The sequence below is a fragment of the Mus pahari genome, chromosome 1 (assembly GCF_900095145.1).
Source record: "Mus pahari chromosome 1, PAHARI_EIJ_v1.1, whole genome shotgun sequence".
In the NCBI taxonomy this organism is placed as follows: Eukaryota; Metazoa; Chordata; class Mammalia; order Rodentia; family Muridae; genus Mus; species Mus pahari.
This window is the reverse complement of record NC_034590.1, coordinates 152,495,649-152,515,116: the sequence shown is the minus strand read 5'-3', so window position 1 is coordinate 152,515,116 and position 19,468 is coordinate 152,495,649. Positions and strand designations below refer to the sequence as shown.

Genomic DNA, 19,468 nt, shown 5'->3' with positions numbered 1-19,468 from the left:
CAACAGTGTCTGGCGCTACCGACGATTCACTGGCATCCAGGAAGCACCCTGACACATTCTGGTCATTTGAATCAGAGTCTCTGAAGGTAAACCTTGACACTGGAAAATTTTCTAGGCCCCCATGGGATTTAGGGATACAGGCAGATAAAAAGCTCACCCAATTGAAGGCATTCCAGGTCCCTTCTGGTGTGACATCAAACTGCCCTGTGTGCACACCCAGCCTGCAGTCTGTGCCTGTGTTCACACCAGCCTGTGATTCTGAGTGCACACCAAGCAGAAGTCAGCACCCATGCCAAGCCTACGGTTCTGTGCCCCGCCTCTCTTTACCTCTCTTCTCTTGGTGGTTTTTATTAACTGACCCAGCTATTTTCTGTAATTCTTTTTTTTTTTTTGTCATTCACTATTTCTATGTGCTGGTGTACACATGGTGTACATGCTTGCGTATGTGCACATGCACATGCGCGCGTGCGCATGCGTGCATGAGTGTGTGTGTCTCTGTGCGTGTGTGGAGGGCTAGGTCAGTGCTGATATGAGGTGGCTTCCTCTATCTTCCTCTATCTCTCTGCACCTTAGGTTTTGAGACGGAGTCTCTCAATGAATGAGTCTGGAGCTCGTCAATTCAGCTTGGCGGGCTGGTCAGTGAGTTCCAGGGACGTAGGAATCACTCCTCTGTACCCTCTTCCCTCCCTTCACTGCTAGGCAGGCGCACTACTGACTGGACTGTCTCTCCAGCCCTACAACTCACTACCTTAAGAGGCTCCCGAGAGGCTCTGCCAGTGCCTGACAAATACAGAGGTGGATGCTCTCAGCCAACCATTGCACGGAGCACAGGGAGCTGAAGGGGTTCGCAGCCCCATAGGAGGAACAACAATAAGAACCAACCAGTACCCCCAGAGCTCCCTGGGACTAAACCACCAACCAAAGAGTACACATGGAGGGACTCATGGCTCCAGCCACATATGTAGCAGAGGATGGCCTTGTTGGACATCAATGGGAGGAGAAGCCCTTGGTCCTGTGAAGGCTTCATGTCCCAGTATAGGGGACTGCCAGGACCAGGAAACAGGAGTGGGTGGGTTGGTGAGCAGGGGGAGGGGGGGGACAGGGGGTTTTCAGAGGGGAAACCAGGAAAAGGGATAACATTTGAAATGTAAATAAGGAAAATATAAAAAAAGAAATCATAAATTATTGAAAGAAGCCTCAGTTCTAGGAGACTTGCACTCATGCGAGACTCGAGGGCTGGAAGCCAAACCTGTCCTGGGGTCTGGCCAGGGACTGCTGGGCATGCTGTTCACTGTGGAAGCCACAACCCTGCCTCTCGCAGAGCAGCCTCAGCACCTTCATGCAGCCATTTCTTGTGCTAATACGGATGTCATGTTGCCCACGCCATGGCTAGGGATGTGACTAGTGTGACGCCTGACCACCGGGGGATGGAGCAGTTCACCCCAGTCTTCTTGTTCTACACTCCTCTCCCCAGCACACTCTGGGCAGTGTGACTGTGTCCACAGAGGTCAGAAGGACGTGTAGGGTCCCTTGGGACTGTAGTCACAGGCTGTTGTGAGTTGTCCAAAGGGAATGGTTGGAACTGAACTCTGGACCTCCGCAAGAGTAGTGTGTGATCTGGACTACTGGCCACCTCTTCAGCCCAGTCACCCACTGTTTCTAGTGAGCTGCAGCTGCTAGAGCTCCGAGCGCTCAGGCCAGCTTGTGGCTTCTTTGCTGCAAAGTAAAAAGGACGGAAAATAAAGACACCGAGAAGGAAGACTCCAGCCGCATGCAGGGAGCAGGGGAAGCTCATCTGCTGCGGGCCTGGCTACTCCCCTGACCATACATGGTGTGGTGAGGGATTTCCTGGGAGTACCGCTAGCCCTGCCTCCCCATCGCTCCCAGCTGGTGCCCTACAAATGAGAGACAAGGACCTGCAGTGCCAGTGAGAGAGAAGCCTGCCAAGGGGGCCTGTCAGAAATGGTAAGACTTAGCATCTTTTCTCAGCCTAGCCTTTCTCTCACGGTAGACCAATTCCAAGACTTTAAGGCTCAACTCTCCCAGGTCAATGTATGTAATTTACTATATGCTATACATATACATATATACTTTATATAACTTACTATATTATTACCTCAGTCTTGGAGTTTGGTTTTTAATTATTTTCCTAGGTGATAAATATTAATTAAAAAAATTCTCATCCAATATGTGCTGGCGTCACCTTTTGCTTGATGCGAAGCTCTTCTTCCCACCATGGGGACACAGGAGAGGGGTTTTAGCTTTCTACGACTTCTGGTAGAAAGAAGCTTTGGGTTCGGGTCAGCGATCTCATACGCCCTCGTTCAGCGATCTCATACGCCCTCGTTCAGTCTTGGGCCTGCTGCTTTCTCAGCAGTGTGGACGCCACCTTTTCTTACTGATGTGTGTGATGTGTATCTGGTTGTGACTTGTGTGATGTGTATCTGGTTGTGACTTGGCCAGGGAAGTTTGCTAAATCAGGAGGCCTTTTTCTTTGTGCAGGCTTTAGACATTATAGATACACAAAATCATCTATCTATCTATGTACCAACCAATACCTATGCATTAACTATATATGGTGAAAGGGAAGGATAATAGAGGTGCAGGGGTGTGCTTAAAGTACATTATATACTTATATGAAAATGGCCTTATGTACAATAGCATAAAAGAATGTATATAACATAATAAATATATTATATACAATTCAAAAATTAGGATGGCTTTGATTATAAACACTAGTTTATAAGTCCTAATTATTTTTTCTACTTATTCTAGGAGAAATAACACAAAGTAAAAAATAATATAGAAGTCAAACTCTTGCCAAATCACACTTATTTAGTGCCCCAATCCTGGAAATTAGATTTTGTTTCAGCAGGGTGTCCTAGATGGGTTGTGATAAGGGATTGATTCTCTCATTAATAGTCTCAGAGTCAGTCTGAGCCACTGCGGTGGCTTATGTACTAGAGCATTTCTGGTTCAATGCCACAAAAATCTGTGAACTTCCCTAATAAAAACTCAGGTGACTCACAGTGGATGAGCAACTAGAGTACTTATATTAAATATATTCAGTATATATGTGTGTGTATAAATATGGAGTGCTTATATTAAATGTATTAAATACATGTGTGTGTATAAATATGGAGTACTTATATTAAATATATTCTATATATGTATATGTATAAATGTAGAATATTTATATTGAATATATTCAATATATATGTGTGTGCATAAATATGTGTGCATAAAACGTTTCTGGCTGAATATTATTCAGCCTTCACTGAGGAGATGCCGAGGTTTGCCACAGCCCTGGAGGACATTATGATGAAGGACGTATGCTGTAAGCAACTATGGCAGACCTCACACGGGATTTAAAGAGAAGAGGTGGGAAGTCACAGGAGTTAGGAAGACCTGAAAGCTAACCTGGCATTTACCACTGACCTCTGGCAGGAACTCACCTTGGGCTAGGTTTGCTCACCTGGCCTTCGGGGATAATAGCGTTGCCCCATGGGAAGCCATCAGGACAGTATCCATGGCTGTCACTCTCTTTCTCTTCATTAGTAGTGAACTCGTGAGGGATATTCAGCCACAGAAGAGGCCAAAGGTGTTGTAGTAAAAAAATCTAATCTCAAATCGGAGTTTCTACCCCACCTTTGATTATTCAGTTCCCAGATAAAAGACAGTCAAATTTTATATTTATAATAAGGCTTAATCAGCAGAAATCTACCCTCTATTCTATAATGTCTACTTCCCTACCAATACCCCCAGGATATAACTTGTCATAGTCCATCTGGCCATTCCTGACTCCATGTGGCCAGCCCTCACGGCCATGTTTCCATGACTCACCTATTCCATGGGTCTTCTCTCCTTTCCATCTTCTCTCCCTTTCTCCCCATCCTCCTCTGACCCTCCCTCGCCTCCCTCCAGGAACTGAAACCTCACCTAGCTCTATTCTGTCCAGCTATAGGCTGTTAGCATCTTTATTCAACCAATAGTTTTAAATTAAGAAGAAAGGTCACATAGCATTACTTTGTCTATGTGCAGTTCTCTTATCCCTGGGAGCATCCAGGCCTTGGGGACCAATAGTTAGCTTACATACATAGCAAAAGGCCAAACCCCAACACAAGGGCCCTCAGAAACATTCTATAGCCGTGACACTGATAGACTTGGTGTCTTTACTATGCATGTGTTCTTGATGCTAACAATTCCACCTGACGGGCACCTACTCCGTGGCTTCCCGTGCCAACTCTGTGCTAGAACATGACATCACGTGAGCTGGAAGGAGCTGCCACAGACAATGTGTCCCTTGGGTTTTCCCTAGAACTTGAGCAGGATGAGCAGTACCCATTCCCAGGATGGAAAAACTGAGCCTGACAGGATAGAAGGGCTGTGGGGATATGGAGACCCGAAAGTGTGTCTTCTCCAACTTCAAAGTGTCAGGGTGCTGTATCCACACCCAGATCAGGTGGCCCAGAGCCCAGGGTTGCCTCAGCACCACTCGCTCCTGCCAGCTGCATCTCTAGAGGGCTCTGTGCCATCTTTTCCTCTCCATGACAGCACAACACTGTTTCTAGAAAATATGAGTCTTTCTGAAATTGGCCAAAACCTTCGTCACCCGAATGTCGATAAACAACACAGGCAAAGTCCCACTTGTTTGCAGCCTTTCTCTTCCATGTCCTCCAAAGGAAGCTTTGTCTGTGGCCTCCTGACATCACTGCTGATGAGCTGAGTCTGGACAGCTGCATAGCCATGGCGATCAGCAAGTGTCCCTGGGCACCTGTGGGCTTGGGTAGCAACAGCATCAAGGGCAGCATTTGGAGGCCCTGACCTGAGAGTCCCAGGTGCCACCCTGGATGGCTCTAACAGGCCAGAAGTTTGTTGATTGACTTGCAGAAACTGAGGTGTGGCAACGGACCCCCTGTGGATTGTTAGGGAGATGTCACCAGAGGACTCCGGTGGTTCTGATGACAGCTGACTTAGCTGTGTGATGACTCATTGCCATACTTGGGCCTCCCCTGTGAAGGGAAAGTGTGCTTTCTGTTACTGAGTGGCGGAACAGTGGGCAAAGTCACCGTTGTGTTGTATGTGCTGGGGGGGCCATCTTTATAAAGGATCTGATCTTTAGGGTGGAGTTGGGAGGTTCCCATTCTTTAGCCCATGTGACTTCCAGCCCACAGGTGAGTGGGTTTTCTTGGATTTGCACTTGTGGGGTTCTGTGACCGGAACCTGGCCTGGAGCTCTCTGGTCTGGACTCAGGACCAGAACAAGATGCCTGTTTTCAGAGAGGAGCTGAAACTGTTCTCACATGCCGTGACTTCTCATGAGCCCCTGGCCACTCTCCCCTCTCCTGTGCACTCTGGGGCACTTCAGGCCTCCTATGTTCTTTGGGATACTTTAACCTTTTTCATTATTTCCATTTTTTAATCAAAACTTGTTAGTCAGGGGAGCGGTGTTCTCGTGCCTTGTCAGGTGTGTGTGGGTTAGAGAACAACTTTGTGGAGTTGGGTCTCTCCTTCCACCTTTGTGTGGGTCCCGGGGACAGAACCCAGATCACTAGGCTTGTGTGACAAGTGCTTTTACCTGTTGAGCCATCTCTCTGCCCCCAATGCCATATTTTTATTGTCAGAAAATATTTATTATAAAAATTTAGGATGGCCTAGTCAGCCATCATTGGGAAGAGAGGCTCCTAGGCTTGCAAACTTTATATGCCCCAGTACAGGGGAATGCCAGGGCCAAGAAGTGGGAGTGGGTGGGTAGGGGAGCAGGGTGGGGGGAGGGTATAGGGAACTTTTGGGATAGCATTTGAAATGTAAATGAAGAAAATACCTAATAAAAAAAATCAGCAAATGTTTGCTGATTGAGTAACAGATCCAGTCTTGGGATGTTGAGGGGGACGATCAAGAGCTGGGAAGCAGGAGGCGGGGTGTGTGTGTGTGTGTGTGTGTGTGTGTGTGCCAGGAGATGGGACTAGAGGAGGCCTCAGCCAGGAACCAGGAATAAGGACAGATGAAAGTCCAGAAGGTAGAAAGAAGAAACGGCCAGGGAAAGCCCTTGGCTAAGCCATGGCAGGGTCCACCCCGTTACTCCCAATAGCAGGGAAGGGAATTGATATTGTTAGAAAAATATGTGCCAATCAGTCCAAACTGGAATGATGGGGAGGGACGGTGGCGGGTGGGGGAGCAAAAAGGTTCCCCCAGAGACCTTGGCAGGACCTGATCCTAATAAGAGGCATTTGTATGAAATTTGGTATGCCTGGGGTGAGGGCGGGGTGGCAGAAAATTTATATATTGATCGTGCACAATTGGGAAGGGTAAGCCAGGTGCAGAATGAATCCCAGGAGAACTGGGTTAAGTTTAACTCTCTGCTACCCTGATTGGTTCAGTTTAGAGCCAGCGCCTCATCTCTAACTGCGCCCTCTCCTCCTCCACCTCCACATCCCCACACCGGCCCCAGCCGCATCTCTCTCTGGCTAACCTTCCAAGTAAGGTGGTTAATAATCAGGGCTTAAACAATTCCACTTGGAGGAGCTGATCTACTCTACTGAGTACTTCTAAATTCTCACAATTCTTGGGAAAAGTCAATTTCCAGTGCCTTGATGAACTCCTCAGGCTATTCTGGCTGGGGAACTCGCCACCACCCCAGGCTCCTGTACGGGCTGTTCTGAGATTGGGAACTGAGAGGCGCCTGTGGAGCACATCTCTGGGTCCGGTACATCTTTCCCCAGCTTGCTGTGGCTCGGAGGCAGTGGTTCGGGAGGTTGCTAACCATTCCTGGGAGTTTTGATGTTCTTTTTCTCTCTTACAGAGTTTTTCACTGAACTTTACACTGCCATCGAATACGGTGAGTAGAGTAGTTAGACTCCTGTCTCCAGGCAAGTCAGCAAAGGTCAAAGGACTTAGAGTGGGACTCCAGAATCCTGCCTCACGTGCACTGAATAGAAAGTGTAGTCTGTGTTGAGCAATGTTTGTTTTAATTTAAATTACTCCCTCCCTCTCTGGTGTGTGTGTGTGTGTGTGTGTGTGTGTGTGTGTATGTGCCGCCATGATATGTGTATAGAAACCAAGACAACTTACTGGGGTGAGCCAGTTCTCTCTTTCCACCCTGTGGGTTTTTAAACAGCAGCAATAACAAAAAGTATCAACGTACATTTTGAAAAAGAAAATCAAATCCCTAAACTCCCATCAGCAGAAAACACTGGGGTAACGAACGACCCCTGCTGTCTGACTTTCCGCGCAGCAGCAGCGCTCTCTGAGGACTTTAGATGCAGCAGCGCCCCCTGCTGTCTGACTTGACACATACTCGGACTTGCTCTTCCTTCTGCGTGCTCTTACTCTATGCATAATTCTGTGCCTTAAATATTTTCCATCAGTATTTACAACCACAAGAGAGGATAGTCACACGAGAGTCTTCAAGTGGCTTGTTTATACAATGCGTTCCAGATGAGAATAACTGTGTGATGGACATCATTATAGATGAAACTTGTTTATAGTTTCTTTGTTTGAGACAAGAGTTGCTAGTGTAGATCTGATTGGCCCTGAGCCTACAATGCGTCCACCTCCTAGGGCGAGGATAACAGACATGTGCTACCATATCTGGCTGCATCTGTATTTGAGATTAGTTCCTTAGTGTGGAGTGTGGAAAGGGAATGATTGGGCCTGAATCTTGCCTGGAGCTCAAGATAGTCTTGAACTCAAGATCTCTCTGCCTTCTGAATACTAAAATTAAAGGTGTGTAACTCACTATGCCTGAAAAATTTTTAATTTTGCCCTAACAAATCCAAGTAAATCATCCTTAAAAACCTAAAAGGTCCAAGTCACCAAGGCCACTGAGAGGATTGAATAAAAATAAATAAACAAAATTAAAATTTAAAAGACCTGACTAGTGCTGCAAATGCTTTAAAGGAATGACATAAGGTCATGACTGTGGTGCTCATGCGATCCCTAAAAAACCCTCTTTAAATATTTTTCTTTTCCATTTTCATGTCTGTATATGTGGTACACATGTTTCGCATGTGTGTGTGTATATACACACATGTGTGTGCATGTGGAGTTCGTGGTTGATGTTAGGAACCATCCTCCACGACTCTTCAATCTTATTCATCGATGCAAGCAAGGTCTCTCAATCGAACCCAGAGCTCGTTGGTATGGTCATGGCTAGTCTTGCTATCCCGCTTGCTCTAGGAATTCCCTTCTCTGCCTTCTGAACCTGAAATTATGGAAGGTCATGACTCTCACCCGACATTTACATAGGTTCTGGGGATCTGAACTCTGGTCCTAAAGCTTAATCACTGAACCCTTAACCACTGCTTACCCTGTTTTAGCTGGTGAAGCCAGGTATGGCCCTGCAACTTCTTCGCCGCTGCAGGCAGAGTAAGCCTCCGTCCTGCAGTCATTCTATCCCCATTTATCATGACAGGAATCCCATGCACTATGGGCCAGTACCTTACCACTGAGGCCCCAGGGTGAGTCCATGTAACAGGGTACACAGTTGCTCGTGTAATGCTTTGCTCCCAGAGATGTACTTGAACTACCTCAGACGGGAGTGACGGGTAGCACCTCTCCTTCCTCAAGCTGAGATGTCAACCAGAATGATGTCAAGTGCCTTTCAGTGTGGGCACAACCCAGGCGCATGGATGGTCTGCAGATGCCGCTCGCTGTACTGTGTGTTGGGAAGCAGACACGGCTTCCTTAAGAGGCTTCTTTATAAAGGCTTACTGCCGTTTGTATTTTCTCCCAGTGGGGACAAGCGGGCTAAAGTGTGCTGGCCCCAGCATGAAGGCTAGAGACAGGAGATGTAGGATGTGCTCTGGTGATTCACCCGGTCGATAGTGACAGTGTCACTTGATTTTTGGAATTTGTTTTCCATGAAGCCTAATTTCACTCTGGTTCTTATTGGGGAAGCAGCCACACAAGGCTCCGTTGGTAGTGGCTGCTGTTAATCGGTTAGAAGGAAGGTGTTCTTCAGGACTTTGACTTCATGGTGAATGGGATGCTTTGCGTGACGTGTGCTCAACAGATTTTGTTTTCTTATATAGCATATTCTCCTTTCACACAGACTTCCTCTCCAGTTGTCACGAGTGCCAAAGCCACAGTAAGTGTCCATGTCCAAGCCTTGGTTCTGTCACTCATCACACGAGGGTACAGTGCTTCCCCCCCCCATCTCTTGCATTCATTGTGAGGATTAAAGTTTGACTTGTGAGTTGTCCTCAAACCCAGAACTAGACTCAATAATTATTCCTGTGACCACCCCTGCTCAAAAACAACAGAGAGACTGAAACTACAGGCCTGAGGCTAGAGAGATGGCTTAGCAGTGAAGAACACTTACCTAAGATCCCTGTTCAGTTCCCAGCCCCCACATGGTAGCTCCCAGCTCCCTGTAACGTAGCTCTTGAGGGTCTTATGCACGCTTCTGACCTCCGAAGGCTCCTGCATGCATAAGGTGCACATACATGCACATTAAATAGATAAGTAAGTAAAATGCAAGCAAGCAAACACACACACATACTCAAGCAAATTCACAGAGCATGGAGAAAAGCGGCCAGGGATAGAAGAGTCCATAGCTATGTTTGCATCTGAGTATTGGAAACCAGACCAGGCACATCTACTGGGATAGACTTCGGGATGGTGGTCACAAGTAAGGGGTGGAGAGCCTTCTACGTCTTGGTCTGAGCATCGGTTTTATGTGTGAAATGACATTCTGCAAACAGAACTTATTCTGTGTATTTGTGACACAGATTTTCACACTTTCGCGTTCGCAGCATGTTTAGAGGAATTTGCACATCGTCTTTAGTGTTTCCAGAAAATGCTGCAACCCTGAAACCTTGTGGTGCTACCAGCATGTCTGTTACCACTCAAACCACAGTGGGCACTTGAAAGCTGGGTCGTGCGTGCAATATGAATGCTTTCAAAATAACAACAGATGACATAGGATGTGCTGACAACGCTGACTTTTTGTTTCTCTATCTAGGTTATTCTTTTTAATATAACTTTTTAATTGTTCTTTTAGAATTTTGTGCATGCACACAATGCATTTCAATACATTCATACCCCATTCTCAACTTCAGCTCCCCTTAAATTCCCCTCCACACCTCTGGAAACTTCATGTCCTTTTAATTTTTTTTAATAACTGTTAAGTCCAATTCGTGTCGATGTGTGTGCATAATTTTGGTGTCAACCACTGGAGTATGGCTGACCTACCAGGGACCAAACCTCTTGAGAAAGCTGGCTCTCCCTCTGCTGAAAGCCATTAACCGCAGCATCTCCTCAGCCAGCTGTGGGAGCCCATGGGCCCGCCCCGAGCTCTGCTAGACTGTTGAGTAGCTTGATCTTGTGCAGACAACACAACACAGTTGCCATGAGCTCGTGTGTGGAATGCTCCAGTCTTGAGTGTAAGACACTGATTTTCCCTCGTGTCTCTCGACTTCTGGCCCTTCTACCTTTTCTCCCCACTCTTCTGAAACATTCCTTGAGCCTCAGGGGAGGAGATAAAATATAGAAATCCCAGTCACAACGGAGCACTCCACAGACGTGTGCTCTCTGCACTTTGGCTACTTGTAAATCTCTACATTAACCACTCTCCACAGTACTGAAAAAAAAAAAAAAAGCTTTGACTTTTTCAGGCTGAAGGCGATTGTGACACATGGCATTTAACTGTGGTTCTGAGTAGTTAGGATAGTTAGTGCTTCTGTTCACTGAGACTCCTGTTTGAATCAGTTGTCCCTTGTTTTAGCACATGATCAGCAATCCAAATGAGCTTAAACTACATAGTTAGGTACTAGGAGAGCAAGTCACCAGGCATATACAGTACAGATATCTTTTGAAATATTTCATTTTTTCAATGCAGTCAGGGCCCATGCATCTTTTTGTTTATTTATTTTAATCACTGAATATGTCCTCTATTTTGTTTTGTTTGTTGAGACAGGGTTTCTCAGTGTAACCAGCCCTGACTGTCCTGGGCTTGCTTTGTAGACCAGACCAGCCTCAAACTCACAGAGATTTGCTTGCCTCTGCCTCCTGAAGGCTGGGATTAAAGGCGTGTGCTACAATGCCTGCTGTAGCCTCTATTCTTGAAGAATCTGGACTTTTCTGACTCAGTTTTCTCTCTGGCAGGACTGTGGTCCCTCTATTGGACTGGCAGCTGGAATCCCATCCCTGCTGGCCACAGCCCTGCTGGTGGCTTTGCTGTTTACCTTGATCCAGCGAAGAAGAACTGTCGATGAGCCCATAGAGGTGATTACTGGCTTCTTTGCGCGTGAATGAGTAGCTTGAGTCGGTACCCCAGTCCACTGGCCTCTGTCTGGCATCAGCATGTCAGAGCTCAGAACCTGTGTTGTTTCTGAGGACAAGTCAGTAACTATTTCTGCTCTGTGATGTCCTTTGTCAGTAGGTTTGGGCAGAGCTGATTTGGAAATAACTCCCTGGTTACTTGAGCAAATCTCTGGCAATAAGATGACATTTGGGGTGGCAAAAAAATAGGAATGGACGGAGATGACTGATACCATGCAAACATGTCTGTGCAGTGGGGTACCATCTATACCGAGGGAGGAAAAGGGCACAAGACATATGGTAAGAACATGAGGGAAAACAAGAGACAAAGAGGGATGACGTGTATATGGGAGGAGCATAAGCCTTGCCCACTCCTGTGTCTAAATGGGCATGACTTACCTACAAGAGGATGTGCATGCATCCCTGACATCTTACTCAACAAGGCTTCACAGTACGATATACCTGTATCAAATGGTTTCTGGGTTCTCATTTCATTCTCTATTTATGAACAATCATGGCTGTTTTATTGGTAGATATTAACATAGGGAGATAGAAGGCCTGGCTTCTAATCCAGGCTCTGAATTGTATGATTTATGTGAACCTGGACAGGTGACTAAACATATTCTATGCCTTGGCTAGTTCAGCTCTATAAAAGGTGTCATGAAACTCCCCTCTCAGGCTGGGGGTGTAGCACGAGATACAGTGTTTGCCTAAAATATGCAAGGGTATAGAATTCAACTCCAGCACCACAGACAACAATAATGAAATCTAGCAATAAGTATAGGCGTTCCCTATTTTGAGAGGTGGGAACAGTGTAAGGATGGCCAGAGACAATGGACAATAACTGTAATTACAGAATGGGTACTACAAGCTGTAAACCAGATGCACGTTAAGGAGTGGGCAGTGGGCAGTGGTGGCATTATTTATTTAGGCAATAGTTTCACTTTCAGTGGTGCTCTTTAAATCAGGAATCTCTGGTGATGGAGAGATGGCTCAGAGGTTAAGAACACTAATTGGTCTTCTGGGAAGTGGGGTTCTGTTCCGAGCACCTCCACGGTGGCTCACAGCTAACACAGTCTTTTGCCTTCCCCAAGTATGTGTCATACAGACATACATGCAGGTAGAACTCAAACACATAAAAACGAAAATGAATGAATGAATGAATGAATTTCTGGTGACAGAATGTGTCATTATTCCAAAAGCATTTGGGGGGCTGCTTGGTTTGATTATTTGCAGTAGTGGGGATCAAGTCCAGGATTTCTCATGTATTTCTGTGTACTCTACCACTGAGCTGCACTCCTAACCCAACACATACTTTTATTATATATATATATATATATATATATATATATATATATATATATATTCCCCTGCACATCATTCACAGAGGGTCATCTAGTAGTCAAAGCCATCTGGTGGTCACTCAACACTCTGAACTTTACTGAACCCGACAAGTACTACACACACAAAACTATGATAGCAATTCATTATTCACTCTGATAGATTGTCATCCATAATTAATAGTAAAAGGGAATGACTTAAACTAGAACAATAAATGTGAATGAAGTCTCTTGACCTCTCTGTCAGCTCTCACAGGCAGGAAGCGTACATAACATGGAGGCACTGAGTAAGGGGTAGGATGAGGTAGGGTGGCTCAAGGCTTTGCCACACTGTTCAAGATGGCATTTAGAACCTTTGGTTTCTGAAATTTCCATTAACGTCTTAAGGTCCCCATTGGTGGCTGGCACCTGAAACCACTGCGAGTGCACAGGGGGACTGCTGTAACTACACATACATTATTGTGGAAGTAGAGCAGGGAGGACCCAGTTGTCAACTCACGGCCAGTCTGGTTTCCTGTCTGCTCCAGCTCGCTTCGTCCCGATACCAGCCCCAGACTGATGCTTCTTAAGTCTCTCTGTCCGTTTTGCTCGAGGTGGGCTCTTTTATATGTGGTTGTTTTGTTTTAAAGGCTTCTGGCAACTCTGATGTGCACAGTGGTTTAAAACACAAGGATTTGAATGGTTACAGCTATGGCCCTTCACATACATACATACATACATATACTTATTTATTATTTATTTATGTATTTATTTTTAACCATTTTAGGAGACTGAGATACCATGTGAAATTTCAGAACTCTATGACAATCCCAAAATATCCGAGGTAAGCACTTTTCATTATGATTCCCCGCGCGTGACTGAAAGTGTAGTACGGTAAAGGGTTAAGTGTGCGCTTGTGCAAAGGCGAGACCTTCTGGCAGGGAGGTCAACCAAATGGGTGGAAGCACAACGGAGGTGTTCAGTGTGTCTACTGACCAGACAGGAGTTCAAAGCTGACTTACCATTGGAAAATCGGGGGTTGGATGTCGCTTATGGTAAAGTGCTGACCTAGCACACAGAAGTCACTGGGTTCTGTGCCCAGTCCTGAAAATATAGCAACAGCAGAAAAAGGAAATCGACTTAATATAATTTATTTAATGGACAAAGAAACAGATATGTGGCTATCTTCATAAGAAAAAAATGGGGTTTTGTTGAAAGATTAGTCACTTGTGATAAAGCAATTTTACTTGTTTGTTTAGTGTATACACAGTGTATGTGTGTGCACACGCTTGTGTTTGGGTATTTATACTATGGAATGTGAGAGGAAGTGAGAGGATAACTTCGGGTGTCAGCCCTTCCCACCCACCTGGCTTAAGAAGGGTCCCTTTGTTGTTCTCCTCTGCTGATGCTGCCCACCAGCTTCCGGGGAATCTCCTGGCTCTGCCTCCCAACTCCCCGAGAGCGCTGGGACTGCAGGTGCTTGTACTTTGTGTGGCTTTGATGTGGGCACTTGGGATTCGAACTCAGATCCTTACACGTGCTAGCCAGCATCGTTTCTCCCCAGCCCTGGACGTGGACTTTCAAAGCCAAGCTAGAACAGGATCATAACTTGAAAAGGGACACCCAAGGGAATATGACTTGAAGATCAGAAGTGAATCAAGAGTGTACATCACTTGCATTCAGCACTGGACTTTAGGTCCTAACCTATACAATGGGACAGGAAAATGTAACACTGAAAGGAAATGTAATCAAATATAACACATATATAAACATATATATATATATATATATATATATATACAAATATAAGTATATATAAAGTAAATATAACATTGAAAAGGAAGAAGTAAAATTATAATTTGTACATGATATATGGCTGTCAACATAGAAAAACTTAATAATCTAGAAGTAAATTATTGGACTTAGAAAATAGTCAAATATGTTTATTGTATATAAAAACAATACACAGGATTTAGCTTTGAGGTATAGTACCCACCTTGTGTGAGCAAAGGCCTAGGTTTGATTTCCAGCACTGAAAAAACTTCAAAAGCAATATGTATTTCTTAATATCAATAGCTACCAGTTAGCAAAAGGAATTTTATGAAATCCTACTTTACAGTGGTAATAAAATACATAGAATGCTAAAGAATAAATCTGATCAAATGTCTAATCCTATCATGGAAATAATAAAACTTAGTAGAAGACATTCAACAATAGCTAAGTCATGACGGATATATCTGTGGTCCTGGACTCAGCAGCATAAAGCTGTCAGCCGCCACAAATTCCTGGTACTTTTAGTATCCCTATAATCAGTGTAATTGTGGAGCTAGAGAACGGCTCAGCAGTCATAAGTGCTTTTTCAGAAGAGCTGGATTCAGTTTCCAAGCCCTCATAACAGCTCACACCAGCCTATTATTCGAATTCTAGGACATCTGCGGTCTTCTGACCTCCTCGGATACCAGGCGTGTGCATTTAGGCAGAACATCCATACACATAGACAATTTTAAATTAAAATAAATATATTTATGATATAAATCTCAACACATTTTCAGTAAACATAGTAAGGTTCTAAAGCTTATAGGGAACAAAGCACGAGAAGACCAATAAGAAGTGAACACATAGGACAGTGATAAAGAGAAGCAAGAGAGTGGACTTGAACCCACCCAGATCAATGATCATGTTAGATATAAATAGCCTAAGTAGCTCTCACTCATAAGGCAGAGAGAGTCTGGTTGGCTGCAAGAGCAATACCCAACTTTATAAAAGCCCACAGAACAACACTTTCTGAATATAGACTCGAATAGATTAAAAATTAAAAGATGGAGATGGTCTGCCAGCAATAATTAGCCAGAGGGTATTGTGTGGCCTGAAAACCCCTTGAAGACAACAAGCTCAGGCAACTATCACTCATTTCCTGCCCCTTAAGGTTCAGTGTCTTTACTCTCCCAATGACCACTATCTTGCCAACCATTGTTTCAAATGTTTGGTCTGAATTTTGCTGTTCCCATTCAAGGATCAATATGGCTGTTTGAGTTCAACTTAGCGAGAAGCTGGAGTCTCTACTGTATCATTAAAAAAAAAAATCTGTTGTGTTCTCAAGAATCCTAGGCGGTCACCCACACATGAAATGAACCCACGGGGCAGCCAAGAAGGGCACATATATGTGAAGACTGTCTCGGGAAGTGAGGAGCCCCTGCCGGACACCTACCGTCCTCCTGAAGAAATGGAGAGAAGAAGAGGACTTTGGTGGCTTGTACCCAGACTGAGCCTAGAATGATGTCACCGTATCAGGGAGTAGACCCAGAGCTGGGTCGGGGCTGAAAACCTGGAACCTGTGCTCAGGGTTCAAGCTGGGAGAGGTGAGGAGCCAGCTGCCTCTCATTCCACATCAATTTCATTGATAGATCCAGGACACATCTGGTTGCCTTGTGCTTTTAGGGGATGGCTGCAGTCAGGTTCATTCGATCTCAGACCTTGCAGGGTAATCAGCGAGGCAGCCCAGGTGAGTTGCTTATGCATCCAGATGACCCCGTATGTCCTGTTTCTGAATCTAGAGAAGTCTGCCTCTGGGAAATGGCTTGGCTTCTGAGTGTCCTACCTTCTCCTCTACCTGCTCCAAATGTTATCATTAAACAAAATAATAAAGCGTTGAGAGTTGGCTTTTTGGGGGTGCATTGACCAAGACCAGCTTGGCACAAGTTAGGACATGCATAAAACTTAACAGAAGACATGTGACAGAAGCCATTTCTTCCTTTTGAATATCTCAGGATAAAGCTCACACAGAGCCGTACATGGAGCTGTACATGCCCTGACACAAGGAAGCATGTGGCTGATTTGTGTCATACAGCTGAGAATGAGCTATGCACTCCCTAGTCAGACATGCTGCTGAGCACTTTGAGAAGTCTGATGAGCTCACCTACCCTCCCCAAGCCTGTTTTGTGTTTTATAAAAGAGGGAAGAACATTCTGTGCTTCATTTGGCCATTGGAAAAATTACAAAAGGAATAAAGGAAGTGATTTCCACTTAGTAGACACTAGAGATATCAATCCCCCTCCTTACCCAGTTCTTCCCACATCTTCCCATCCTACTTATTATCCATCCATAGCCACAAACTCCACAAGGAAATCTAAACCTTCTCCGTGGCCTGCAATCCAAGTTTCTGACATTTAAAAATAACTCTAGTGGTCACTAGCAGTCTCCTCACTTCAACTCTGCACACCATTTTTTCCTTGGGTGTCAACCAAGTTCCAAATCTCAAGTGCAGAGATCTGTGTTACACATTACACGTTAACCTTTAGGATGCTCAAGTCCTGGATGGTTAATCTTCACTGTCAACTTGATGGGATTTTAGAATCACCAAGGAGATCTACCTGAATGCGGCCAGCGTCAGTCCATAGCCCGGGGTTCTGGGAATTCAAGTTGAGCATGCAGAACTCACCACTACCCTTCCTGACTACAGATAAAGTGTCTCGCCAGCTGCCCCACACTCCTGCTGCCACACCTTTCTTGGACCGAACCCTCAAACTGTGAGCCAAAATAAATATCTCCACCCTTAAGTTGACTTTATCATAATGCTGAGAGATGTACACTAATATAAAATTTATATTCATGTTTAATGACTTTTCTTTGCAATGAGCCATTTGCTTCGAAGTACCATAAAGAAAAAAATGTTTGTGAGGGAGAGACATCAAGAGGACCAAAAATGAACCCAGGAGCAAAGGGATGGGCTGGTATATCCATACCTGCCATGCAAGGGACATCTAGGGACAATTTCACCAGTTCAGGCCTGACCTTGGCCTTCCCTTCCCCAGACAGCTTCCTTGTCAACTTCTAGTGCACAGCCACTGTCTTGAAATAGGCCATGCTTCACAGTGGGAGATCTGAGGCCTCAGGACATCTCTAGAATCATCCACATCTAGAAACATTTCCTTAAGCCACCTTGATATTCCAGAGAACCAACTTTCCTTGCATGGGGCCTCTGGTTGTTTAGAAATAGATTTCTTGAGCAATAGGGAATGGTTCTGTAAACCCAATCACCATCACACATGTTAACAGCTGCCTTTCAAACCCCTCTGAAATTCAATTTTGGGTTGTTTCATGGGCTCAGATGTGGGAAGTGGGTGCAGCTGCACAGCAGCCAAGGCGGCGCCCTGGCTCATTGCCAAGCTCCATGATCCCTGCTTGTTTACCAACAACCTGATCATGCGCACCTGAATGATCATGCACTGTCCGCCTGACGCATAGCGTCATACAGCATGATATTGAGTCACTGGCCTATCAACACCCACCCTGTCTGCGTGCATGGCTCGTGTACAGAGCGTGCTGAATGCTGATTGGATGATGAAGAGTGGTGAGAGACGAGTGCAGAGGGTGGAAGGGGATAAATTGGGCGATCCCCCAGAATAAAGGAAGCTGAAGCTGAAGTGCTGCAGAAGCTGAAGTGGAAGCTGCTTGAACCCTGCCTTGGTGTATGTGTCATCTTTTCCCCACCTCTTCTGGCTGGAGGCTGGGGTTCCCGGCCTCTGGTGGCCCGTATGGGGAACTCTGAAAAGAGCAGCTGAATCAAGAAGCAAGAGCTACGGGTGAGTTCCCTGGTAGAGAGTAGTAATCTAGCGCTAGAAGGAGGTTCCCGGCACAGGGACGAAGTTAAGCTCCCAGGGTTACAGGACGGAGTTAGGTTCCTGGCACAGGACGAAATTAAAAGTGAAGAGAGCAAGAGGAGATTGCTTCAAATATGAAAGTAAGAGCGGTGTCAGTGCAGCTGCTAGCAATTTGGAATTTAATTAAATCTTGCCTGGCAGACAAAAGTGGAAAGTATGCTGCTGAATTAGAAAAGTTTTCCTGTGGCCAGGCTGGGCATTTTAAAAGAGATTGTCCCAATCATCCCCGGCCAACTATTGCAGCTTCCGTGAGATGTCCAAAATTATGTCCACAGTGTTGTAAAGGCTCATGCAGCAGAAGTAGAAAAAGGCAAATGAGAAGCTAGCAAAAAAGAAAAGAGGCTAAAGAACAAGAGAGTGAGGAGGGAAGTTCAGATGAATCATCTGACAGTGGAGATGAAGTGACTAGCATGATATCTAAGTTGAGTTTTAGGTGAGGAAGGCCACCTGAACCCTTGGCACCTCCCTTGCCCTCACCTCCTCTCTATAATGGGGAAAGAGGAAATGAAGGAAAGCGCAGCCACCATGCTTCGGTATGGTGAAATCTGCCTCGCGAAGTTGGTGCCTTCCCAGTGTTTCAAGATCAGCAAGGGCAATGAAGAGTCAATAACTACATATGGCCCCCAAGCTGCCTTCACTGTGACATCTATCTATCTATCTATCACCTTTGCTGCATGCCACTTCCTCTGCTTTCAAGGAGAATATTCCAGACAGTGTTACTTTCCAGTGTAACCATAAGCCTGCTTAGTTTGGGGTAAGACTTAGCAGAAAATGGTGCTTCAATAAACCGTTATTGTGGGACCCAGACCCATGTTTGAGCCAGCTGCCCTCATTCCCACTTAAATCAAAGCAGCTGGCTCAGCTTCCTTGTTAACTCTCAGCTGAAAACTGGGATCTTATTAGTAAATCAGAGTGGATTTGCTCCAAGAGCAGATAGATATTCTGGAGCAATTAGTCTTTATGCCATGTGTAACCCATATGTCAGGAATTTGTGTAACCTCTGTGCAGTATCAGAATTTTTCTCATGTAGCTAATTTGTCCCGCGAATTTGGATCCATGCTATTAGGATCAAGATGAAAGAATTATAGGCATCCATTGTTGCAGTGAATAACACCCATGTGGAGATTGCCACTGCTCAGCAGTGGTTCAAGATGATCCAGGAGACCTTCAGCTTCCTCAAGGATTGGGGAGGGATGGCCTTCTGGGGATTTTTGCTGTGTGCTGTATG

At 45.3% G+C, this 19,468-nt stretch overlaps 1 protein-coding gene across 1 annotated transcript; it reads left to right on the top strand.

Annotated features, from left to right (window-relative positions):
* The first annotated feature begins 1,885 nt into the window (after window positions 1-1,885).
* On the top strand, window positions 1,886-16,240 carry Opalin (oligodendrocytic myelin paranodal and inner loop protein). The gene is made up of 6 exons (XM_021218561.1): window positions 1,886-1,965; window positions 6,802-6,837; window positions 9,052-9,087; window positions 11,106-11,225; window positions 13,368-13,424; window positions 15,681-16,240. Exons 1-6 carry the CDS (start codon window positions 1,963-1,965, stop codon window positions 15,855-15,857), a joined length of 429 nt encoding a protein of 142 aa, XP_021074220.1. The 5' UTR covers window positions 1,886-1,962; the 3' UTR covers window positions 15,858-16,240.
* The last annotated feature ends 3,228 nt before the right edge of the window (window positions 16,241-19,468 follow it).

Bases quoted from the DNA above. Each gene is read 5' to 3' on its own strand.
- Opalin (XM_021218561.1), top strand. The intron at 6,838-9,051 runs GTGAGTAGAGTA...CCTTTCACACAG, and splicing joins TTACACTGCCATCGAATACG to ACTTCCTCTCCAGTTGTCAC. The intron at 13,425-15,680 runs GTAAGCACTTTT...TGTGTTCTCAAG, and splicing joins ACAATCCCAAAATATCCGAG to AATCCTAGGCGGTCACCCAC.